Genomic DNA, 26228 nt, shown 5'->3' on the forward strand with positions numbered 1-26228 from the left:
CCATAGACCTCATTAAATTTTTTAATTATAACCATTGAATCTTTTACTTAAAATCTATACCATTAGATCTTGTAAACCTATGATAACTAATAATGAACCACCAACATTTGATTTATTTTACTTTTCTTCATCTTTTTCCCTTCTCCTTCTTCATCTTCTTCGGAAACCCAGATTTTTTTCTTCAAAACCTATAAAATCACAATTTTTTCTTGTTACTCTCAAAGTCTCATTCTTCTCCCCACAACACCTCCCTCTTTCTTCTTCCTCCATGCATTTCTTTCCATTTCTTCTTCCAACAACACCTCCCTCTTTAAATCCACCCTCACCACCACCATTTTCTTTATTTTTTGGTTTAAAATTGAAGATCTAAAACCTAGATCTAACACATTTATAAAATCAATCCTCTGCAAATTGTTAGGAAAGAAAGAGTGTAAAGATTTTAGAGTTCCAAATCAATTTAGTGTTATCTTTTGAAGCATAAATAAATTGTTTCCTGTTTCATTTTTTTGGGTACAAATCATTGCATGTTTTCAACAACAACACATACGGAGCCTGCCATCAAGCTTTCTTTGTTAACTGAATCTCGAGAAGAAGAAAAAAAGGGTTGCAACCAAGCTTTCAACAACAACAACATAGATGAGGCAAGAAAGCTTTATTTTTTGTTTTATTTTTAATTAAAAGAAGGTGAGACACATGTCATAATATGTGTGATTGGATTAATCTGATCGGTCAAAACAGTGGAAAGGTAGGATGCAGTTCCTGAAAAAAGTAGAGGATCTCTTCCAATTGCCACATGTGCAAAAGTTAACGTTTTTTTTATAAAATTAACGGAATGGACCAATTTTGCTAACATAGATGTCTTTAAGGGACCAAAGCAGAACTTTTTTTCTTTAAGGGACCAATATGAAACCAAAAATATTTTTAAGGGACCAAAATACTAATTAAGCCAAAAAAGAAAGAAAGAATAAAATACTTATTTATCTTTGCATATTTTACTTTAACACTCTGTTTGGTTTTAGGAAAACTAGAAGGAAGGAAAGAGCAAGATTGAAGAATATTCTTCTTTTCATCATTTGGTTTGTCATCAAAATAGGAAGGAAAAAAACATTCTGCCATACTAATATCAAACCAAATTAATTGGTAGGGATGACAACTTGACTCATATGCATTGAGTACCCACAAAAAATACTCAGTACGAGTAGGGTAAAAATCCGCATTTTGGGTACGGGTACGAGTATGAGTAATTACCTATAAAAGTGAGCGGGTATACGTGCGGGTACGGGTACCTTAGTACCCACCCCGCCACATACCCATATAGTATATTTATTTATTTATTTATTTATTTTATATTATTATATAATAATATATGTATATCAATTTAAATAGAATACAACCCTATTAAACTACTACATATTTTTAATAAAAATATATTTATTTATAACATAATGCAAACAAAATGTGAATATGTAATAAAAGATATAAACTTTACCATGAGGTTAATAATAATTTTGTTTATAATTTTAATTAGTCAACATTAAAATCTTTAAATTTTTTAAATTTTATTAAAATGATATGATATTTTATAATTGATCTATTTACTTTTAGCAAAAGTGCGGGTAACGGGTACGGGTATGAGTACTTAGGTACCCGTAGGGTATGGGGACGAGTACAAAGATTGTTACCCGTGCGGGGCATGAGGATGAGTACAGATATTTTTTCAAACTGCGGGTATAAGGATGAGTACTATAGTACCCTACCCATGCCCTACCCATTGTCATCCCTATTAATTGGGCGGTTCAGACCAGATACTGAATAAAAACAAAAAAATAAAATAAAAATGTGACATATACTAAAACAGGGCTGGACAAAAAAACGAGGTCTGTCCCAACCCAACAAGACATGAAAATAAAATAAAATAAAGATTTGTGCGGTTTATAATGAGTCACGGGTCAGCGGATTGAAAAATCCGGTTTGAAATGAGTTGGAATGGGCAAATTCGGGTAGAGGGAACCAGACTGACGCTGTCTGAAATCCGTCCGCATGAGTAAATCAGAACATCGCATTTTGCACTAGGATTTGCTATATACACACTCTAAGCTCTTCTTTCGGCTCATTTTCACACTTTCTCACTTAACCGCAAATCCATGGAGACTGAAATAATCATGGAGCATTTTGAAACTCATAACTTGATTGTTCTTCATCTTGTTTGTCTAACTTCGTTGAAATCAAATGTTATGTTTTTAATTTTATTTGATATTTTTTGTTTTAATTTCTTACTTTTTATGTTGATTTAGGGTTTCTAACACTTTCCTTTTGTGTTTGTTTCATGATTCTCTCATCTATGGTCGTATATTTTATAGATCTAAATTCCAAAGGTTGGATTTGTTATTGTTTTATTTTTTTTACTTCTAGCCGAATCAAACTGTCCAATAACTCATTTAAACCGCAAACCCGAACCTGCAAAAAACGATCTCCATTTTTTGACAGTTTGGGCCTTATTTTTTGACTTTACAATTTACGCTGAGTGACAATTTTGATCCGAATCCGCCTGGCCAGCCCATTGTCCACGCGTATACTAAACTTATTTTAGATGCTCACTAGATATATTATACTCCCTCCGATCCTATATATAAGAAAAAATTAGTTTTTAAATTCATTATAAAATTGATGTATCTAGACAATAATGTAGTCTAGATACATTAATTTTACAATGTATCTAAAAAATAAATTATCTCTTATATATAGGATCAGACACAGTGTATAAATATAGATGAACATAAGTAGCTTTGTTATCTCTCGCTTCACCGATCCAACCCTAGTAGTGTCATAGTGTGCCACTTATGGAGTCAAGTCACCTAATTTTTTTTCCAATAAAAAATAATTAAAAAGTGGGTATACAAAAGAGATAAAGATCTAATTTCACTGAGGGAACATCACATGGGAGATAGGCATTGATGGACGGTTGATGTTTGATTCCTTTCAATTCAATCACACCCAACGCATATACCACTACAAAACCAAATTAAACAAAGAACATAATTGAAAGCCAACAACACAACAGAGTGTTGGTGACTTGGTCTTGCACTTTGCACAATTTTAAGCCACTAAGTTTTGCAATATGCTTCCATCCAAACCTACTACAAAAGTGTCCAGGTATTATTGAATGCAGTGTTTATTAAAAAGTCTCGTATCGATTGTAAGATAGTTTGAATAAGTATTTATAAATTAGTAGATACAATACTTATTTTATAAGTCGATTTTTAAGGATGAGTTAGACTCAAAAACTCAATTCTAAGAGTGTTAGATATGATTAGTTGGAATAATTTTGCCAAATTTTGTCCATTGTCATTTTGCTGGCATTGTTATTGCTTGTGAGTTACTATAATCTCTCCTATATGAAATGGAGTATATTTAAAGAGAATTTTTTTGAAGAATTTAAAAAAATTTAAATAAAAAATTGCATGTATACTTTAAGATTTTTATGTATTGAATAATAGATTTTTCAAGGTAACAGAATTTTAAAGTTTGTATATATTCTAACGATGATAATTATATGAAATACACTATCATTTAATTACTAGTTTTCACAATTTTAAAAATTGTTTTAAGTCTCATCTCATGACCCAATGACCAGATCTCCATCGCAAAATGATAAAACTTACGAATGTCATTTGGTTTTCATTTGAAATATACTATTAAATAAAAAAAAGAAAAAGAGATACAGATAAACCTCTTATGTAATAAAATAGTGTTAAAAAGTCATACATCAGTTGTGAGATGACCTGAATGTGTGTTTATAAAGTATAGAAAATCCTCATCTTAAATACAAATCGGTTTTGTAAAGATGAGTTAGACTCAAAACTCAATTCTAACATGTTATCAAAGCCTTCGAATAGTGATGGACGTGAGAAGGTGTGTTAAGAAGTCTCACATCGGTTGTGAGATTAACTAAATGTGTGTTTATAAAATAGATGCAATCTCCACCTTATAAGTCGATTTTATAAGGATCTGTTAAATGTCAATTCTAAAAAATTAATAGTTTGTTTTTAAATTTTTATTAAATTATTAATTTATCTAATTAATAATATAAATCAAATATATCAATCATTTAATAAATTTTAAAAATATATATTTTCTTATATTAAAAGATTAAATCACAAGAAGTCCTACAATATGACGAGACAAGATCCTCTCCTGTCCAAACTCCACTTGAGGGGCTGCAGTTTTAATCAACACCTTTCATTATTTTTTAATTGAATGAACAGTGGACAACAATAAAAATTTAAAAGACTAAGATTCAACAGAAGGAAAAATTAACAGGAAATCCTCTCCTCTCACAATATGACCTATGTGGTAACTTTTTTTTTTTTGGTAAACTTGTATCTTATTTTTATTAGCTTATCTCATGGCTTAATAATTTTTTCTTTCGACAATATCTCTTTCTTCGTATATTATTTTTGATGTTTCTTTTACCGGAAATTATAGTAACATTTTTGTTGATCCTAACATGAAAGAATTTGTGATTCTTAAAATTTTTAATGTGAAAATTCATCATCCTAAAGCTCCTAAAATCAAAACGATATATATTGTGAGTTTGTGATGTAGGAAGGCTTACAGCGCCGAATTGAAAGACGAAGTGGAGTGCAATAAAGGTTTACTTGAAAAATAGTGAAGATTTGATTTTACTCTATTTTAATTAGATTTGTTATTTTTATATTTTAGCTAGATTTAATATTTTTATTTTAGCCAGATGTGTTATTTTCTTTTGCTATATTTTAGGAGATTTATTATTTTTATTTTTCACTACAATTTAAGCCAAACAATTGTAGCGTTGAAGACAACATTTTGATTCAATAAAATATAGAGTTTTATCTCAAATTTGGTGGATTCCAAATTATTCTTTTTGGTGGATTCCGGAAATCTGGTGGACTCAAGAGTCTTTATCTAACGGGATTAACGCTTGCTATTCCTTCACGCTTCCGTACTATACGTCAGTTTGTGACATCATTTTATAACTTTCTTTTTTTTTTTACTAAATGCAACTTAAATGGAGCTGCTCATGGGAGTCCCGGTAATGTAGTCTGTGGTAGTGTTTCAAAGACTATCAAGCTAATTTTTTATGTTGCTATGCTTCTAATATTATTGTTCTTTTGCTCTCAATGCGCTGAACTAACGAAAACTATTTTGGCCTTGGTCATCAAAATTGTTTTTGATAAGGGTTGACATAATCTTTGCCTAGAAACCAACTTGTTACCATGACTTTCAAGCAGCATCACATTCTTTCCTAAATAATGCACTTTAAAGAGGCGACTATGAACTTTTTGACCGATCAACATGATGGATGATCGACTCTCAGATCGACGGATGTTAGTTTATAAGTTGATAGAGGAAAAACATGCATGTGTAGATTTGAATGAGGTTTCACCACTTGTGGGATTGAAGACCGAAGCTTTTCTGTGGGGCAGACAATTCTCAAAGCTGCTTAAAGCAAAGTTGCCAAAAATTAAAAAAAAAAAAACATATTTGAACAATCAACATGTTTTTATACCATTTGACATTTGTGTTTGATATATTTGGCTTCGTAGAACCAGAGACTGTAATCTATAAATAGTTCAAAAGATCATGCATAACAATGCTCTGTCAATCTTCTAAATTATGGAAATTATTTTAAAAAAATAAAGAATTAATTTTACCATTCAAAAAAATTGAACGGCACACCTTACGTCTTTATCTTTCATTCTAAGTGTAATTAACCTATAATTAGTTATGAATCTATGGAACAATGAGTGTAGTACTAGTAACATGATGATTTAATAAGATAGGAGTAGGTTGTAGTGATGAAGAAACTAGGGGTGAGTAGGAGTAGTAGTATAGGAAACAAACAGTGTTAGTAGTACTTATAAACAGTAGAAATGCATAGACCAAGGAAAGAGGTAGCAGCAGTGAGATTCATTTCATTCATTAATTTCATTGGGAAGGAAAACTCTGAGTTAAGTTGCAGAGACACACGTTAACTCTCCATCTAACCTCTCTCTGTCTCCACCTGCATTTAACACTTCTCTACTGTTCTGCTTGTGTTCTTACTATTCTTGAATGTACTTATCATCATAAAGAAAGACCATTTGCAACCAAAGTTTGTATGAATCTGATTCCACTTTTCCCAGAACATTACTGTCCATCAACCCCAAAAATCCCTATTCTTCTCTGACTCAGTTTTTTATTTTTTCTCACTCACAGTTACAGACACATTTTTTAGCTTCATTTCCGGGAGTACTCTCTTCTTTTTCATATACAGTAATTTTTTTGGGGACTAAGCAAAACAGGTATTATATTATTTTATACATTATAAAGTTTTTATTTTTACTTTTTATATAACACATGTATTAAAAGAGAGAAACATAAAGCTTTTTCTTTGCTTTAACTTAACTTTGTTTTGAGACTATGTTAGGGTTTGGAGGACAAAGTTGCAGTGAGATTTCAGCTATGGATCATCATCATCATCATCAACATCATATGATGAATATGGAAAATAATGTTAATAGGAAGTTTTTTTCATTTCCTTTGAGTAACAACAACTCTTCTGGTGTTCAAGTTCATCATAACTACAATCAACAGCAGAACAACAACAACAACACTTCTTCAAGTGTTGCTGTTAGGGATAAAATCATGGCACATCCTCTCTTTCATCGTCTCTTGTCTTCTTACCTCAATTGCTTGAAGGTTTCTTCAACTTCAAACTCCCACACAACATTTTCTTCTCAAAACATACTCCCTCTTTCCATATCTATAAGCAAAAATTCATTTTTTTTGTATCTCGTCTACGATATAAACCAGATACATATATTATTCAATGAATTTGAAAGAGATTTTTTGCTTATAAATATGGCCGGAGTGAGTATATAATTTAGTACAAAATATTGTCAAATATCAGCTATACCGGTGTGAACCGGTGTTATAACACCGTGGCGTAGCAGAATTTGATCAAACTGCTATTTTCTGCGATCTGCAATTGACAACACTAATTCAGACATATATATATAATTTAATATATTTTATCATGCACTCTTTTATAACTTGTGACAAGATGAAATACTCAAGATACAAAAAATTTGTTTTTGAGATTTTAATATTTTAATATTTTCTTTAATGTTTTGCAGGTTGGAGCACCTCCAGAAGTGGTGGCTAGTTTAGAGGAGTCATGTGCAAAATGTGAAGCCTTGAATGGCTCATCAGGAAGGAGTAGTATTGGTGAAGATCCAGGTTTGGATCAGTTCATGGAGGCTTATTGTGAGATGCTTATCAAGTATGAGCAAGAACTCACAAAGCCCTTCAAAGAAGCTATGCTTTTTCTCTCAAGAATTGAGTCTCAGCTTAAGGCTCTTGCTGTTTCAACTGACTTTGGTGATTGCCTTTAAATTATATGATCTTTGTCACCATTTTCCTTATAAAGCTTAATAAATTAATAAATATTACTCCCTCCAGTTCTTAATGTATCTGATGTGAGATACATTAGTTACTCGATGTATCTAAAAAAGTAAATTTTCTCTTACATTAAGAACGAGGGGTAGTAATTGGTAAAATGATGATAATCACATCTCTATTGGTTTCACTTTATACACCTCATCCCAAAAAAATAATAATTTGGTGCATGTGTGTGTTTAGTGATTTCTTCAATAAAATTGATAAATTCCAATATTTATATTAGTTGAGTAAAATCTGATTAGCTTATTAAAATATTATAGTCAAGTTACCCTTTTGATCATAAATAAACAGTGTGATTAGAGTTTTTAAGAAGGAAAAAATACCATTATTTGAAATATTGTGGATAAGATGGATCAAAGGTGTTTGAACTAGGTCAAAAGGTTTGAAAATGAGGTTTTACTTTATCATTCAAAAGCTGAAATTGTTTATCCAATCTCAATGCTATATTAATCGCTTTCTGGATGTTTTTAAAAACAAATTTAGTTGTTAGTTTGTTGTGTTAGTAGTCAGGGTTTGAATCTTGGATCTTATTTTCAATCTCCTTCGATTGTTGACCCGGTCGACCACTTGAGATATGCTTTGGGATTTGTCCAATATTGTTTCACACTAAGTGTATGTGTTTGTTAATGTCATCTCTTGTAAGGTGTTATCCCTTCTTTCCTCTATTGAATTCCTTGTCTTCATTTAGAATTTAGAAGTGTGGTTAACTTTGTTATTGTGCTTTAAATAAGAACTTGGTAGAAAATGGAAACTGTGTCTTGTCATCTTTTGTCATACATGTTTTTTTTCTCAATTTGGTTCTCTATGAACGTTGATTCACAACACTAAGGTAAGTTTTTCATATGTACTATGTTATTTGCCCCCTTTTGTTGTAGTATCTCTAGTGGTTGAGGCAGGGGTTACATTTTAAAATATGCATTAATTGATACTCATATATGGGTGATCAAAGCATATTTTTCTAATGATAGTTGATGATTTGATAATTTTTTCCATAACTCAGATTATTTATGGTAAGGATTTGAGAAATGGATATGTTCATTACAATTGTTTTTAGAGTGAATACAAGATATAATGAACTCATTGATAAACTCTTTTGGCTTATGTATTTGTCATTCTTTAGGTAATGTGTTTCATTTCAAAAAATTGAATATACCTAATTAACACAATGCTTTTCTTTTGGCACGCCTCGTTAATGAATATCATTTCTAAAACCTAGCTCAAATAATGATGATGTAGCACACAATGCAACTTCAAAAATAAAGGATGATTTGATCTCACTCATAGAAGCTAGGCCAAAGGATGATTTGTCCAAATACATATAAACATTGCGCATAGCGATGTAGGTCACAAATGCAACTTCAAAACACATTATTAATTTAAATCACTAATAGTTTTTCCATTTTGTGTTGTGTTTTGGTAGGTCAAAGTGAACCAGCTTCACATAATGAGATTGATATGCATGAGAACAACCTTGATACTCAAGGTGAAGATCAGGAATTAAAAGTGCAGCTTTTGCGCAAGTATAGTGGATATCTTGGGAGCCTCAAGAAAGAGTTTTTGAAGAAGAAAAAGAATGGAAAGTTACCAAAGGAAGCTCGGCAGCAACTACTTGATTGGTGGAACAGGCATTACAAATGGCCTTACCCATCGGTAACTAAATTCTTCGTCTTTCATGATTTCATATATCGATCATGCTGCTTCAATGTTTCTTAGCACATGTCTTGATATAAATGTTCATAACCATATTATGCATTAGCAAGATTTTAACATATAAATTTTTTACAATATTGGAGAGGTTCTTGATCTGTTTGGAAATTTTTATATAGTTCCTAAACTAAAAGTTTGTAACTGTATCCTTGGATTTGTCAATAATTTTATGATTAGATCTTTGAACTAAAAAGATTTAAATTATGCTCAATTTTTAAATAATTTGTAATTAGGGTTTCTAATTTTAAGATCTTAATTATTCAAAAGTTAAGTGATTTGATTAAAAACTTAGTTTAGGCAATTAATTATTGACAAGTTTAATGATCAAATTACAATTTTTTTCAAGTTCAAGGATACATTTAAGAGGATGAGTTCATTGTCCAAGCAATATGGACCTCCAAAAAAGTGGACTCTTAAATTAGTATTTTTAGTAAATTTTAATATACTTTTATCATCTTTCCCTTTATATTATAAAATTCATTATTTTACTAAAATTGGCAAGGGTCCACTTTGGACTCTTTTTGGGAGGCCCATACTAGACAATTGTCTCCAAATAGTTCAACGACTTCTAGTAATTTAACCTAATTTTTTATCTCACATATTTGAAAATAATGTATAAAATGGTATTTGGAAACAAGAGTTTATCAAATTATACACTAATAATGTACATGTCCAATCATCATATTATTATATATATATTTGTCGTATTTGGAACCACTCGATGCCAGAACTGACCCCAAAAACTAGATTAGACGGTCCAGTGGTCAAATACTGGTGGTGAAAACAAAAAATAAAATAAAAAATAGTTTCATATGAATTGAACAAATATGTGTAAATTTGGTTGTAATGATCTTAATAAAGTCTCATTTTATTTGACATTGGTTGAACATGTAGGAAAGTCAAAAGCAAGCACTAGCAGAATCCACAGGCCTAGATTTGAAGCAGATCAACAATTGGTTCATTAATCAAAGAAAACGTCACTGGAAACCTTCTGAGGATATGCAATTTGCTGTGATGGATGCAACAAACTACTACATGGAAAATGTCATGTGCAAACCATTTCCTATGGATGCTGCCATGCCTATGCTTCTTTAGCTTTGGCACATTCATCCTCTCATCTCATCCAAAACCCTATCTATATCTATCTATATAAGTTATAATTTAACTAGGTTGTGGAGGTACAATATATATTTATGTATGTTATGTAGAAAGGTGAGGATAAAAAGCACACTATCCTTGAACTACATGTATCTTTATTAGATTGAACTTGAAATCTAATTATTATATATATAAGTTAGCTACGTACTATCCTCATATTTATGAAGCATGCTCTATATTAACTTATATTAAATGGTTGAATTTTAAGCTTGCTTTATCTTCCATTTTTGAAAATGAGTTTTCCAATTCGTAGGTTATATGAAAACTTAATCTAAATTTTCAATTGTTGATGATTGATATCATTGTTTTAAAATGTTGTTGAGGCCAATGGATTGTGGACATTGTGGCTATTGTGATGTGTATTATAGTTGTTTTGAACATATGTGTATGATAGTTGTTGTGGTGTGATTTTGTTTTATTAGTATAAAATATTACTACCTCCGTCCTTAAATATAAGGTCTTCTTTACATTTTTTTTTCTTTCCTTTTTATAAGACCATTCTCATATTTTTAAGGGCATTAATTATTTTTTTACCAACATATTCCTAATTAAAGTGCATATTTGTCTATAATATGTAATAAATATTTTAGAAAAACAATAAATCATTCTCTTTTTTGAAGGATATAATTGTAAAAATAATATTAATTGTCAACAAATTTAATGTCTCAATTCACTTTCTTAATCTCCGTAATTTCTCAATGGGGTCTTATAATTAAGGACAGCGGTAGTATAATTTATCTTATTTATAGTAACTTACTTTCTTTTTTTTTTTGTACAAACTTTCTTTTCATTAGTATAAAATATTATAATTTATCTTATTTTATAACTCACTTTCGATTTTAACTTTTAAATTTTATACATTAAATATATCCATTAAAATAATTTGTGATCACTATATATTGTCTTTGCACTCACAATGTTGTAGTCGCAAATCAACATTTCTGCAACTGCAAAATTGCGGTATTGGGGAACACTTTAATTTGTTACTCTGAATTGTTAATTATTTATTTATATTTGATTACTTTAAAGTAAATTTAAAATTAATTTTCTCATGTCGGTATCTAATATAATTCTAGCTAGGGTACTAAATATTTTTCAACTATTTTATATATTTTGTAGTCATTTTTTTCACATGCATATCTCTCAAGCTAAGTAACGTTGATAAATGCATTGTTCATGTAATAAAAGATGTTTGTATTCTTTAGGTGACATATCTATCTAATTTGAGCAAAAATAAAACAGCTCTTTATAGAACATGCAGTTTTGATGTATATTTTGGTGGTTGTGGACCTATGGTTGAACTTGTGTGTTATATTTTGGCAACGGTAAAATGTTATGGACCACATGCTTGTACAAGAAAGGTATAAATAAACAATTCAATCAATGAGGGACTATTCTTATACAGCATTTTTATGTTCTTAGTATAAAATGTTTGTAATCTTTGTGGATTCTGTTTGATTGTTTGCTCTTTGTGGAAAGGGTGACCAAGCGTGTGATTATCACATTCTATAGCTAGCTAGTGTTCCTTTGACTCATTCAATAGTATCTTATCTTACTCTTGAGATCTATGTTAAATATATAGTCTCATGTTAAATGAGATAAAGTATAAAAATGAGCTTAAGTAGAAACAAACATCAATTTAGGGTTGAGTTAGATCAAATATAAATTTTAAGTTGGTATAAAAGTCTCTTTAATATCTGTTGGGTCGGGTCATCTGGAATCAGATTTTCGTTAGGGGTATTAAATTAAAAAATCCTATATTGGTCAAGAACATATATTTATGTTGAGACAATCCTCATTTTATAAATAGACTACACATGCATGGATTGATTTAGGGAAATAGATTAGTGATTGGTGTAATTAACAAACTTAATTGGCAATTAGTCATGTCGATTGGAATTTGTTGAGAAGCTTAGAGTGCATTTAAATGGATCAACCTTTTATTATTATAATGGGTTTATGCGGAACAACTTGCTGAAGCCTCCTTATTCCCTCCCTCAAAAGGTTAAAAGAGTTGATTTAATTAGTAAAAGTAAAAAAAGGTTAACATAGTTAATTTTTGTTTGGTAATGATATTTTAAAAATGAGTTGAAATAATACCCAACAACACTTGGATGAAATGACACGGGTCTCTTACAGTTTAATCAAGATCATGAGTTCGATCTTTGGTTTGAGCATGCAACAGTGTTAAAACTCATAGGGAGAGTTTTCCACCATTTCGGTCCCACAAGGCTCGAGGAGATTAGTCTCTGCAGTTGTGCGCAGGGGATACCCGATTTACACAAAAAAAAGTTGAAATAATAAAAGATACTCCGTATTATTTGAAATTGAAGTGGTATTATGCATTGTATAGAGCTAAAACTGTCAAAATGGGCCGAATTACCGGTCTGCTTATTGGCTGTGTATTTTAACATGGGTTGAGCCATAAAAATTGACGACCGTATCTATTTGGGCTGGCCCACCTTATGGATATTTTTCAGGAATTTTTTTTTCTACCCCTACATTTATCTCTATACCCCAACAATTTTTAAAATATGTCCATTCTACTCTTATCTTACTATATTATTTTTTATTTCGTCGTTTTATGACTTTTTCGGTAGACTGGTTACACCCTGCAAGACTGTTCCGGTATGTACTTTTCATTCCGGTATGTTAATGTTACCGGCACACTTTAAAAAAGTGTTCCGGTTTGGAATCATTTTTACCGGAACACTTTGTATCATATGCAGAATCCTTTCTAATACATACCGGGAGAGTTCAGGTATGTAAGAAATTTCTGATTTTTTTTTATTATTACCAGCTTACCAAAACCGTTCCGGTTTGTTGATGTAGTAATTTCTTTCCAAACAAAATCGCCCCTAGTACTACTCTGCTTGTATTTACTTAAGCCCCTTCGTTTAGTTCTTAACTCCCAATTCTAAATCACGGAATCAACACTAATTCAGATTCAAAAATTGGTACAACAAGAACATGACTGCTGCAACAAGAGCATGGGTAGTAGCATCAAGTATAGGAGCAGTAGAGACATTAAAATATCAACTTGGTGTTTGCAGATGGAACTACACTTTTAGATCACTTCATCAACATGTTAAGAATAATATCAGATCATACACTCAGGCAAAGAAATTGTCCTCTGCATCTTCTGCAGCTGTTTGCAATAAGGTGAAAAGAACTAAGGAAGAATCTTTGAAGAAAGTGTTGGGACTTGAATTGTTGGGGTCCTAGTATTGCAGGGTTTTAATATTGTGGATTCACCTGAACACTTTTAACAAACCAAAAAAAAAATTCAGAAAATTTGTAAATACCTGAACATTTTTTCTAAGAGTTCCGATAAAAAAATTGAAACAAATCTTAAAATTATACAAACCGGAACACATTTGAAAAGTATTCCGGTAAATTTAATAAACCGGAAAAGTAGAGAAGCTTACCGGAACATGTGTAGATAAGGAGGTAGAATAAGATAAAGTATATTATCTTGTTATTATCACTTGTTTGATGAACCAATAATTATCCTATGCAGAATTACAATTACTCACAATTTGCCGTATGACGTAATGTCTAACATGTTCCAATGGATAGTTTTGCTTAATTTGCCTACCGGAACACTTGATTCGAAAGTGTGCCGGTATGTTTTTAAAAAGTATGCAGGTATGATACAAACCGGAACACTTTTTAAAAAGTATTCCGGTAACAATCCATATTTTTATTCTAAACCGGAATACTTTGAAAAAGTGTTCCGGTAAAATTATCATACCGGAAAAAAAAAAGTACCGGAGCAGTGCTTCGGGGGTGTGACCAGTCTACCGGAAAAGTTATAAAACGACAAAATAAAAAATATTAAAATATACTAAAATTTGATAAGGGTAGAATGGACATATTATAAAATATGTTGGGGTGAAGAGATAATTGTTGGGGTAGAAAAAATAAAATTCTATTTTTCATTGGCTGGCCTGGGCTGACCCACCGACTTTTGGACCGGCTAACTAATTTTTTTTAAAAAAAAAACTGTTTTGTTAAGAAAAATAGAATGCATCATGAATGGTTCTCGATAGGAAATTCAAAATTTCACCTAATTTTTAAGGGTACATTTGAGTTTTTTATGGTATAACATAACCTCTTTTTTCCTATATATATATTATTCCTTGTTGAAAGAAGTGAATCCTAACTTTCATCAAAGCTTCAAGTTTTGTATATCAAGCTTTAACACTGCCGTTCAACAAGCTTCGACGTCGTTCAACCACCACACTGCCTTCAAGCTTCAACAAAGTCGTTCACTTGGTTTCTTTGAATCTCAGGTTTCTTTTCCTTTATTTCCTACCTCCGTTTCTTCTCTTTTTCATTTTTCTTGTTAGACCAATATCTCTCAAGTCAAAGAAATAAAATAATTGATGCAAAAACTGACATCCAAATCAAATTAAACCGGTGGCGCGAAAGAAAAAAAAATGTCAATAAAGAAAATTTGAATTATGTCCTTGAATAATACTAGGAACACACTATTTAACACAATCTGTTGAAATTCATGTGTTCCATAAAAATTAAAAATCTCATAAATTTTATAGGACTCATGAATTTTTTTTTGGTATAATGACTCATATGAATTTTAACCAATAAAAGAGAGTGTATTGGAGTGTGTTGCTAGCACTCCTCGTCTTTGATGTAAGAGTTTGAGCACATAATTTTATATACAGGACATTATTTAAATATCCTTTAAAATAGTTGTAAAACAGTTATTATTGTGGTTGATGAGTTGAGCGGGATTTTTTAAGAATAATTTTGGGTTGGTTATTTATTTCATATTTGTAGTATGTGACGATACACTTCTCATTGGAGATGCGAGCATTGAGAATCTTTGAACTTTGAAGATAATTAGATAAATATATGTTTGTTTTGAACTTTCAAGTGAATTTCTACAAGAACATTGTGATAAGGGTTGATGTAGAGGAGTCATTTATGAACAGGATTATCTTAAGCCAGCTTAGAAGTAAATTTGCTATTGAGGAAGTAGTGCCATTAGTTGGAAATTGCATTTCATTGGACATGAAATCGAAAGTTATATTTCTCGATGCATACTCATATTATATGGATGGAGAACACTTCCTTAATTGTAAAGTCGTATGAATTCATTCGATATCTTTTCTTTTCTACATGAGAATAAACGAAGTGAACCTCTTAATAGTTAACCAACACAGTATAATATAAGTTGTGGATACTTGAACTCCTTAACCATTTAGTCTGAGTACGTAGTGCGTATAGAGAAACATTTGTTGGAATAAATCAATCCCTTAAATAAATCTCGATTATCTCGAGGAAATTAGTCTTTGCAGAATACCTTTAATTTTTTAAAGAAAAATCAATTTGTCACAATAGAACCAAACAAATATATCTGTCAACACTTAATACTACATAACAAATTATCACCCAAAAAAAGTACTAGTACTACTAATACACAGCAATAATCTGATAATCATACAAAATCAACAAACTTAAGGAATCATATTTACTTCCTCCACACATTCATAAGCCAAACAAAATTATTTCCTATGCTTCTTCCTTTCCATCAACTCCAACAATCACTTCATTTGCAACCACAAGCTCTTTCTCAACATTCTCATTACTCTCAATATTATTGTGTTGAACTTTGTAGTCATGCCTCATTGCTAACACAAGAAAAAGTACAAAATTCAATACTCCAAATACTGCAAGCAACCAATAGAAATAATCCAACTTACCATTGTTTAGATTACTCTTAAGCCATTTTTTCTTGCTTACTTTGTCCACAATTGAAACCAATAAGCTACTAACAAAATATCCCATTGAAAGTGTTGTTAAAAATAAACCAGTACTCATAGATTTCATTCTCTCAGGTGCTTCTCTTATGAAAAACTCTAATTGTCCAACATAAGCAAAAGCTTCTCCAGCACCAACTAGAAAAAACTGAGGTACAAGCCAAAAAGCACTTATTGTAGTGTTCTCTTTTACGACATTATCTCGTCTTTCTTTCTCAATAATAGCAGCAACTACCATTGCAAGAATAGAGAAAAAAAGTCCAATTCCTATCCTTTGAAGACTAGTAAGTCCTTGATTATTGTGAGTGATTCTTCTTGCTAAAGGAACAGTGATTTTCTCATTTAGAGAAGTGAAGAGGAGAATAGTGATTATGAGAAAAGCTGATAATGATCCTGCTGGAATATCAAATGATCCAACTTTTCTGTTCATGAATGTTGCTTGTTCAATTGTGAATGTGTTCATTTGTGAATAGACTGTCCAAAATAGTATACATGTTGACCAAATGGGAAGTAGCTTGATTACCATTTTAACCTCTTCAACTTGAGTCATTGTTGAAACTAACCATGGATTTTCTTTGTTTCCATCCTTTGAATTTGTCTCATCTAGGATTGCAGCTTTGTCTAGGGACCTGTCATACAAAAACTCATCCAATGAGGATTTATTTGTCATAAAATTTTAAGTCTAGTTAACGGATATGGATTGCATGCAGTCAACATATTCTGTACTCTGTAGTTGTAAAATCGGTCGTACATTGAAGATGAGATGATTATGAATATAAGTTGTATAGTAAATCATATTTTAGAATTTAAAACACAAATCGTCTGATCTTCATCTAATGATCGACGTTTACCTGCAGTGACTCATTATTTTGTGACTGCAGTCAATTCAGATCTCTAATTTACCGGATTTGAATAAATATAGATTATATCTCCTATTTGATTTTCCATTTTCTATAATATGGACACCTTTTCTATAATGTGTTCCTCCAAATTATAGTAATTTTGGCCTTTGATACCTATAAAGTTTTTGTCCTATTTTTGTCTCTCATTTTTTATAATATGTCAACATTGGTCCATAAGAAATTCTAGTCCAAAGACTATGGAGGGATATGTCAGCAAGTACTATGGTCTTAATATCTTATGGTTCTAAACTGTTAATAATGAAACAGAGAAATAATTTTAAGATACAATAAGAGAAATATCATAAGAGAATCAGGAAAAATCAGATTATGATTCTGTGATACCAAAACATATTAAGCATCTTTTTAGCTTCCTTTGAGATATTTTGATTGTACTATCTTTTTCTAGAAATCAATCATAAAAAGACAACATATTCTGAAAAGTAATTTCACTTTGGCTAACCCCCAACAATAATAATAATGACAAATCAGTTAAAGTGATTATTAAGTTTGCAATAATTGAAGAAAAATTTAATCATGTTCAACTAATTCTACTAGTACTACTATTCTCTACTTTACAAAGAATGATGACAAATAAACCAATATATTGGACTCAAATGGTTCATGAGTTTCCCCTAAGACGGATTGTTCGGGAAAATCTGGGTTCGATTCCTGGTGAGAACAATTATTAACCAGAATTACTTACCTCGCGGCAGAATTCTGGATTATACAAAGGAAAAAAAAGAATGATGACAAATACCTGAACTTCTCTGTATGTGGGACCTTAGCTTCAAGATAACCATTGAGTAAGCAAGGTTCTGAAGGTATGGGTAGTGTCCTCTTCTTCCAAGCCAAAAACAAAACTCTCCAAATAACAGTTAAAGGACTACCTTGTGGTTTCTTGAATCTATACAATGGTGTACCACAAAGCAAAATACCAACAGCAATCAACATTGTACCTGCTGAAATTCCATATCCCCAACCTCTTCCTATATTGTCTTGAACATAAACCAACACAACAACTGAAAATAAGGAACCAATACTTATGAAAAAGTAGAATCTGTTGAAGAAGAAGATCATGTTTTTTTCTTCTTTTGGATCTGATGTGTCAAATTGATCAGATCCAAAACCTGACACATTGGATTTTATTCCTCCGCCACCTAATGCTATTGTATAAAGTGCTGCAAAGAGAAGTGATAACTGTTTTCCACTTGCTTGAATGCATTCATGGTGTTGTCTTCTTACTTCACTGCATGCTGGTGGTGTCATGCTAGGAATTGTTGTAGCTAAAGTTAACAAACACACTCCCTGTAGCAACACAAAGAGTTACAAGAAAACGGAACTAGTCATAAACGGACACTTCTGATTAAAGATGTGTCTGGTGTCCGACATGTGACACAAGTACATTCAATTACTTATATTTTCTTAAGTTATTACTGATGTATACATGTCATTGCAAGTATTACATTTTGTGTACGTGTTTGTGTCTGTGTCAGCAGCACTACAATTGTTTACAGCTAGAGAAGTGTTCTATGTTATGTGCATGAATTTGTGAGTACGACTTTTGTCTCGATGGTAAAAATTTGACTATGTAACACAAGAGACAGAGTTCAAATATTCTCGAAGAGACAATGGTAAAAATTGTGACTAGTGCTCTTTAATGAATAATATTTGTGAATTCCACTTTCACTTGAAAAATGGTTGTGCTAATAAATAAAAAATAAAAAGGGAGAATCTAGTTGATGAATATATTCAAAGATTGAAAAAATTACCACTGTAGCTATGGTAGCAGAAATGGCAACAGTGACATATCTACCAAGTTTTGCATCAGCTAAAAATCCACCAAGAAGGCCAAGCAAGTTAAGAGTTCCCATAAAATTAGTAACTATGGTAGCAGAAGTTGCTGAGTTGAGATGCAAATCTCCAACCAAGTAAGTCACTAAGTTCATAGATATTCCCATGACACATATTCTTTCAGCAAGTTCAGTACCTAGACACAAAAAAAAAAAATGTTATATGTTTGAGCCAAAAAAATTCAATCTTGAAAAATTCTATGGAATGAAAAGAACCTAAGATTAGTCCTGCTGCTAGCCACCCTCCGGTTTTTGTTTTATCAACTGGACGACCTCGAAAATCGACCGCAGCAATGTCTTCCTTGCCATTTTTCTCTCCATTACTACTAACATGAACCTATGCAGAAAAATATATAAATTAAGCCTTGAACAAAGTTATAAAATTTGAACACTTAGAAAAAATCTACAAGATGAGGTGAATAATGAATACCATGTTTTTTTTTGTTGGAGAGAATAGCTAGAGATAATTTGTAGAAGAATAATAGGTAGAAATAGAAGAATTAGATTTGAAATGATATATAGATTGTTTTTTTTTTCTATGATATACTTTGGCATATAACTATCTTCTAATAGGTCCACATGTTATGGTATGTGGCCCAAAATGCTGAATGTACAAATTTGTGTCCCTAATGTTTTGGAATTATATAAGCTATGAATGTGTGGTATGTGTTAAATGGTTATTAGTTTTTGAAAGTGAGATGACATGTATTCCTAATTTGGATCCTAACTTGCCATCATTAAGTCATAGTCACAATGAACATATGAAAAAAGATAAGTATAATCAAATTCTTCTTTTGTGACTCATACATTTTTGACGAGTTACTGATTTGTGATTAATGATTTGAATGAAGGTGCATGGAATGTATGGTTTGGTTTGATTTGGCTTTTTCATATGGTAGATTTAGGCTGGTTTAGTTGTCGAGTCACCAAATTTAATTAAGAATAAGAAGTTCTTATTGAAAAGCTTTGGTCTCTAAGAAATTGAAGCGTCTTGGAGTCGGATAGTTGCATATATATATATATATATATATATATATATATATATATATATATATATATATATATATATATATATGGGGTTTTCTAACTTAGACCCTAGTTAGGTCTAAGTTAGCAAGGTGCACCTTTTCAATTGGACCAAAATACCCATTCTTTTTAATTAATTAACCAAAATACCCATTAATAGACGCGGATCCAGTGTCGCGCGCGTACCGAAGGACCATGGTTACAGACCGTTGATTTCCATCAGACAGCCAATATCTGATCTCATCAAGACTGTCTGATCAATCCGATAGCCCAGATCATCCTGATCCATCAGATTCCAGAGCGTGCGCCACACTGGATTACACCCTGGAGAGAGAAAAATTTGCTTTTTAAAAGTAGGACACGTGTCACACAATGGTTGGCTGGACGTGATTTTTGTTCATTTAATACTTTGAACTCAATTATTTCGTTGTAAATTAATTTTTTATTTTTCTTTTTATACCAAAATTCATAATTTTTTTTTCTACAAATAGAGACTTGGTTCGTTTGATTTGGACACCGAAAAAAAAATGCAATTTTTCACTACCTTAATCTCATTTTTTGTCTACTAAATACGTTACTTGTGTGTTGTAATTTAACACGCACCACTCAACCAACTCACTGAAACCATTATACCAGGAAAATAGTAGATAATATTCTGAAACTTTTGGTATATTTTATGAAATTTTTGGAGACCTGAAACTATTTTTAGTTAATTAAATGAGATAAAACGGTAATTAAAAACTAATGTTTGCTTCTGAAACCATTTTACTGGTAGAATGGTTGCACATAGTTGTATTCTGAAACCATTTTACTGGTAGAATGGTTTCAATGAGTAATTTATTAATTGTGTTTGCTTCTGAAACCATTTATCTGGTACAATGGTTTCAGAGAGTTGTAATCTGAAACCATTTTGCTGGTAGAATGGTTTCAGTAAGTTGATTATTAGTTATTTGCTTTTGAAACCATTTAGCTTGTAGAATGGTTGCACATAGTTGTACTCTGAAACTATTTTACTGGTAGAATGGTTTCAGTGAGTAATTTATTAATTGTGTTTGCTTCTGAAACCATTTATCTGGTACAATGGTTTCAGAGAGTTGTAATCTGAAACCATTTTCCTGGTAGAATGGTTTCAGTGAGTTGATCTAAGGTAGTGAAAAATGAGATTAAGGTAGTGAAAAATTGGGTTTTTTTTTTCTGTTTCCAAATCAAACGAACCATGTCTCTATTTGTAGAGAAAAAAAAATTATGAATTTTGATATAAAAAAAAAAAAAATTAATTTACAACGAAATAATTCAGTTCAAAGTATTAAATGGAAAAAAATCACGCCCAGCCAATCAGACAGCGACACGTGTCCTGCTTTTAAAAAGTAGATTCTTCTCTCTCCAGGGTGTAATCCAGTGTGGTGCACGCGCTGGAATCTGATGGATTCGGATGATCTGGGATGTCTGATTGATCAGACAGTCTTGATGAGATCAGATCTTAGCTGTTTGATGAAAATCAACGGCCTGTAACCATGGTCCTGCAGTACGCGCGCGACACTGGATCCGCGTCCATTGATGGTAATTTGGTTAATTAATTAAAAAGAATGGGTATTTTGGTCCAACTGAAAAGGTGCACTTTGCTAATTTAGACCCAACTGGGTCTAAGTTAGCAGCCCCCTATATATATATATATTCTTCATAGACGAAATAATAAACATTAATAAAATTTACATATGAAGTCTTAGATTTTTTTTTTTTTTTTTTGACTAAAATGAAGTCTTAGATTTAAATTCAAGTGAATGTGTCTAGTCTAGCATTATTAACATTGTCAAATAAGTTAGAATATCTAGACGGGAAAATATATTGTTATTAACTAAAAAGATTTTGGATACGCAAAATGATGAATACTGGACAAATGACTGAGTTACATGACAACTTTTTATACATCCACTGTATTTGATAACTGATGCTTAGGACAAAAGATTACCCACGGTAGCTGTTTGATATACTTTCATGACAACTTTTTATACCCCACTGTATTTGATTACTGATGCATAGGACAAAAGATTATCCATTGTACCTTGTTTGATATGTTAGTCCACTCGACAAGATAATGCAAAATTTATTGTAATGCTTTTTGTGAAATGCAATGTTTGATTTTGCACTATAGAGAGCAACAAAACAAAATTTTTAAAACTTTAAAACTATTTTATTTATTTATCATTCCAAATTATTTAACAGGCTATTTAAATAATTTAAATTTATTGATTATGATTATATATGTTCAAATATTTATAAAATTTCTCGATAATTTTTTTTTTAAAATGTTTAAAATTATCATAAAAAGAATGCATAAAAATAATATTAAATAAAAAATGCTCATTTTGAGGGATTAGAGTATCTCTGATCACAAAATGTTAAAGACCTAGTTATATGATCAAACAAATTGGTTCAATCATGCAATTCAATAATTCATCAGTCGTTGGACTTGGACCAATATCTTTATCGAGTCTGTTACCCGGTCAATTTTTAAAACATGATTCTTGATTTTATATATTTTTTAGAAATGTGGGATATGCAAAGATGTTTTCTAAAAGTTAATAAAGTGTAGGATGCTGAACATAGTACTATAAGAGCTGCTAGGGTAAAGAAGAGTAACTTGTATTCTTTCCGGTCAAAATGAATACATTTACTCGGTCAAGGATCCATGGTTATAGCGTGGTATATTAGAATCACGGTGATTCATCGTGATTCTGACATACTCACCGTGATATCAAATATACACATAATCAATGATAACAATAAGTGGAAGATTAAGATTGGACAATTAAAAGTCATATTTCGTGAATGTATGTCGTCATTGATCACATGAAATTCAAGTTCTTACATGAAGGGGGAAGCTTGGACCCATAAGAATAAAAATGACTTTCTTTAATATGCACAAGCGAGACAAATCTTTCAGCATACATCATTGGATCAATATATCACATCTCATTTGACTAAAAATAAAAAAAATTGTCCATAATAAAAGATTTATCTTACTTATACACCATAGATTTACGGTGACTAAAAATTAAACGAGAGTAATTGTGAAAAATGTGTCCAACGTGCATAATAGTATCTTTTTTCGACAGGTTCCAACACAAGATAGGGTAGAGACACTCACATTGGTTTCAACCCTTATAGATAATGGTTCAGTAGCAACATGTTTCGCTGTTCTGGTGTAAATAAAAGGAAAAAAAGTTCATAACCTATATCATGCAATGTTCCAAATTTTCATTATCTTCATCACAATATTATTGTTCAATTCCGTTAGTTCTACCATCCCCATCTTCTGGGCAACACGTGACATAGGATTAACTGAATTGGTGGGGATTCTACATTAAATTAAATAAGCTCCACTTAGCTTATAAAAAAAAAAAAAAAGTTCCACTTAAATTTATGTTGCTCTTATGTGACCAAAATAAATAAATGCCACCTAATATCATGTATATATAATAATACAAGTATTATATATGTTAATGTATGTATTGTTTTTTTTAAGAAAAAATAAAAATTGGTATCAAGCCCAAGGACTGACTAATATGAGGGAATCAATCTCACCGTCCATTTGTGAAGGCTCTATTTAAAGCCAAAGTTTTTTTTTCTCTGTATTGCTCGGTATGGACTTTGAGAGACTTTGTTTTTAAATATCTCCATGAATTACACTTTGCATTTATAATATTGATGAATACATCAACCATCAATCAATACTTAACAAATACTCCTTCTGTGACAATATATAAGTAAAAATTAACTTTTTAGGTTCATTGCATATTTAATATATATGTCCTATAATATAGACCAAATACATTAAATATGTAATGAACCTAGAAATGTGACTTTTGTTTATATATTGTCACGTAGGGTGTATAATTTTGTAAAGTTACTATTGACTTTTTTCATATGGACCATTCAAGCTCATCATATGGATCCAAATCCAATGCAGAGGATTGAATCTTAGCCAAAACCATGAAAATCGTAGAAACATTTGGTAAATGTTTTGAATTGAGGGATGGCAGGAAAACTCAAATCCGAGAGACCCACCCGAACTCAAATTCAAGTTAACAGGCGAAATTTGAGTTGTCTGAGTTTGGATTCGGGTGACACCCGATATCACGGGTGTGGGTTTGGGATAACTCAAACTCACACCCGAAACCCGAACACCCACCCGAATATATGTTCAATTACCTATATTTTACATTTTCAATTGGCAGACCTTGTTTTGCTTTAATTTTCATCAATAACAATATGTTTTGCTTAAATTTACAACATATATTTTTGCTAAGTGTGATTGACAATATGTTTAAATTCCCTTGTTTTTGCTTAAATTTGCAATGTGTTTTACTAACTGATTGGCTTGGTAGACCTTACTTTGCTTAAATTTGCAAAGTAGTACAAAATGCGTGTGGGTTTGGGTTGAAAAACCCAAACCCAATGGATGTGAGTTTTATTTTGCCACCCGAACAACATTTAGGTTTGGGTTCGGGTCGTGATTTTGGGTGTGGATTTGGGTAGTGTAAAACCCGCATCGGTGGACATCTATTGGTCACAAGCAACACATCTTTAGGTATTCTCAGTTGAAGACAGAAGAAGCTGATTAGACCACTAGAAAACAAAAGAGTAATTTCATCTTTTTTTAATTCTCTGATTTATGAGCCTAGATATGATTGTTTCAGAACAAGTATAATAAACATAGTGCAAAATTATCATAACCTTTTCTTCTCTTTAACATATTCCTATATCAGATAATGTGATATTGGAAAAATGAGTGCAAAAGTGCATAAGCTAGATAGTTATTGACCTAGTAATACAATTAAAAATAAGCCAATTATAAGCTTAAAGTACTAATTCAAAAGGTTAAAATATCCTAAAACCTATAATTCAACAAAGGTATTAAGAGGTGTCTATTTGAAAGCCAACAATGTTAAAAATTGAAACCATTACACCTTGACCTATCCAAACCATTTTTCAATTGGCAATAACGTTTTGAACATGTATTTATAAATAGAGACAATCCTCACCTCATAAGTTGATTTTGTAGGGTTGAATTAAGCCCAATTCAATTCTACAAAGCAAAAACATTCTCAAACTTTTGAGAACACAAGTGTACTTATTCATCATAAGTAGTAAAAGAGAATATCGTCCACATGGATTGTCTTAATCAACAATAGCAATTCAGACTAGTCTTAGTGTACAAAGTAAAAAAGCTTGGGGGTGTTGTTCATTCTTTAGCAAAATATTTGACTTAAAGCTACGTAAATTGAATTGTAAATTGATATAAAAAAAAGCGATCGGATCGCTCGGATCATCTAGATCAAGCACTTGATTGGTGAAACATGTTCTCCATAATGAAATAATGAGGTAGTTTCAAGTTGATTCAACAATTTGATCATATCCAATCTCTTGTAATATCATACTCTCCCTCTATAAAAAATCGCCTAATCTCTTAGGTGAATTTGTGGTTGAGTGAGGTAGTTTCACTCTCATGATAAAATCAATCACACAATTGGCCAAATTATATGAAACAATAAGCATAAAGGATAATCAATTGAAACTAATTCACCATTTCATTAAAGGAAAACAAGTTTACATGATCCAATAAAGCTGACCTAGATTCACCTAAAGATCCAATATAAGTGAATTTAGAAATCCAGGGAAAGATGGAAGGAATCAATGGATGATAAAAATGAATTCATCATGGATTGCACTTGGATCTTGATTCTTCAATCGAAATCTTCGGTAGCAAGGCTTGGGACACAACTTTTCTCTCAATCTTCTAAAAATTCGTAACCATGTTCAAGAAAATGAGTTTTCTTTATATAGAATTTCCGCTGGCGCCACGCGCCAGGTGAAAATGATCAACATACGCCGGATGAGGCTGCGCCTCGCGCAGAAAACAAATACTCCTCAAGCCAAATCTTCACAGCTCGGCGCCACGCCCCCAAACCCTGCGCCGCGCGCAACCGACATAAGCTTCCTTCCATTCTATCTCTAAATCCTGCGCCACACGCCAGTTCCTTTGCGCCGCGCATAGGAACATATTAATCCACTAAAAAGACTACTAATATAACACAACTAGGCTTAGAATAACATCTAATGACGTGAAGTCATCAACAAGCATCAGAAGATTACTGAGAATCTGAATTTGTTACAATTAATTAACAAATGAAACTATCATTTATAAACCACTTGGACTATGTTTAGATAGAGTCAAACTATTTTCATAATAAGCCGTAAGCTGTCTTCATCGGCTATAACTATTTTAGAGAGTTTATAAAAATAAATTATAAACA

General features: G+C 31.5%; 2 protein-coding genes and 1 pseudogene across 3 annotated transcripts; 2 read left to right on the plus strand and 1 right to left on the minus strand.

The window, feature by feature from the left end:
• The first annotated feature begins 5786 nt into the window (after positions 1 to 5786).
• On the plus strand, positions 5787 to 10490 carry LOC123921954 (homeobox protein SBH1-like). Of its 2 annotated transcripts, XM_045974701.1 has the most exons (6): positions 5787 to 6137; positions 6238 to 6323; positions 6449 to 6720; positions 7158 to 7401; positions 8903 to 9132; positions 10084 to 10490. In XM_045974701.1, exons 3-6 carry the CDS (start codon positions 6484 to 6486, stop codon positions 10282 to 10284), a joined length of 912 nt encoding a protein of 303 aa, XP_045830657.1. In that variant the 5' UTR covers positions 5787 to 6137; positions 6238 to 6323; positions 6449 to 6483; the 3' UTR covers positions 10285 to 10490. The 2 variants fall into 2 exon arrangements, with proteins under 2 accessions (XP_045830657.1, XP_045830656.1); XM_045974700.1 differs by lacking the exons at positions 5787 to 6137; positions 6238 to 6323 and having other exon boundaries at positions 6442 to 6720.
• A 2827-nt stretch (positions 10491 to 13317) lies between these two features.
• On the plus strand, positions 13318 to 13588 carry LOC123924738 (annotated as a pseudogene).
• Positions 13589 to 15727: 2139 nt separating this feature from the next.
• On the minus strand, positions 15728 to 19527 carry LOC123921256 (protein NRT1/ PTR FAMILY 6.4-like). The gene is made up of 5 exons (XM_045973724.1): positions 19316 to 19527; positions 19102 to 19222; positions 18805 to 19022; positions 17793 to 18340; positions 15728 to 16762 (listed from the first exon to the last, which is right to left on the minus strand). Exons 1-5 carry the CDS (start codon positions 19316 to 19318, stop codon positions 15886 to 15888), a joined length of 1767 nt encoding a protein of 588 aa, XP_045829680.1. The 5' UTR covers positions 19319 to 19527; the 3' UTR covers positions 15728 to 15885.
• Between the last annotated feature and the right edge of the window lie 6701 nt (positions 19528 to 26228).

Source organism: Trifolium pratense, linkage group LG4 (genome assembly GCF_020283565.1).
Source record: "Trifolium pratense cultivar HEN17-A07 linkage group LG4, ARS_RC_1.1, whole genome shotgun sequence".
NCBI classification, from domain to species: Eukaryota; Viridiplantae; Streptophyta; class Magnoliopsida; order Fabales; family Fabaceae; genus Trifolium; species Trifolium pratense.

Coding starts and splice junctions, on each gene's coding strand:
- LOC123921954 (XM_045974700.1), top strand. CDS start 6,442: ATGTTAGGGTTTGGAGGACAAAGTTGCAGTGAGATTTCAGCTATGGAT. Junction 6,721..7,157: donor CTTACCTCAATTGCTTGAAG/GTTTCTTCAACT, acceptor AATGTTTTGCAG/GTTGGAGCACCTCCAGAAGT. Junction 7,402..8,902: donor TGCTGTTTCAACTGACTTTG/GTGATTGCCTTT, acceptor GTGTTTTGGTAG/GTCAAAGTGAACCAGCTTCA.
- LOC123921256 (XM_045973724.1), bottom strand. Junction 19,023..19,101: donor AGCAGCAGGACTAATCTTAG/GTTCTTTTCATT, acceptor TTTTGTGTCTAG/GTACTGAACTTGCTGAAAGA. Junction 16,763..17,792: donor CCACATACAGAGAAGTTCAG/GTATTTGTCATC, acceptor TTTGTATGACAG/GTCCCTAGACAAAGCTGCAA.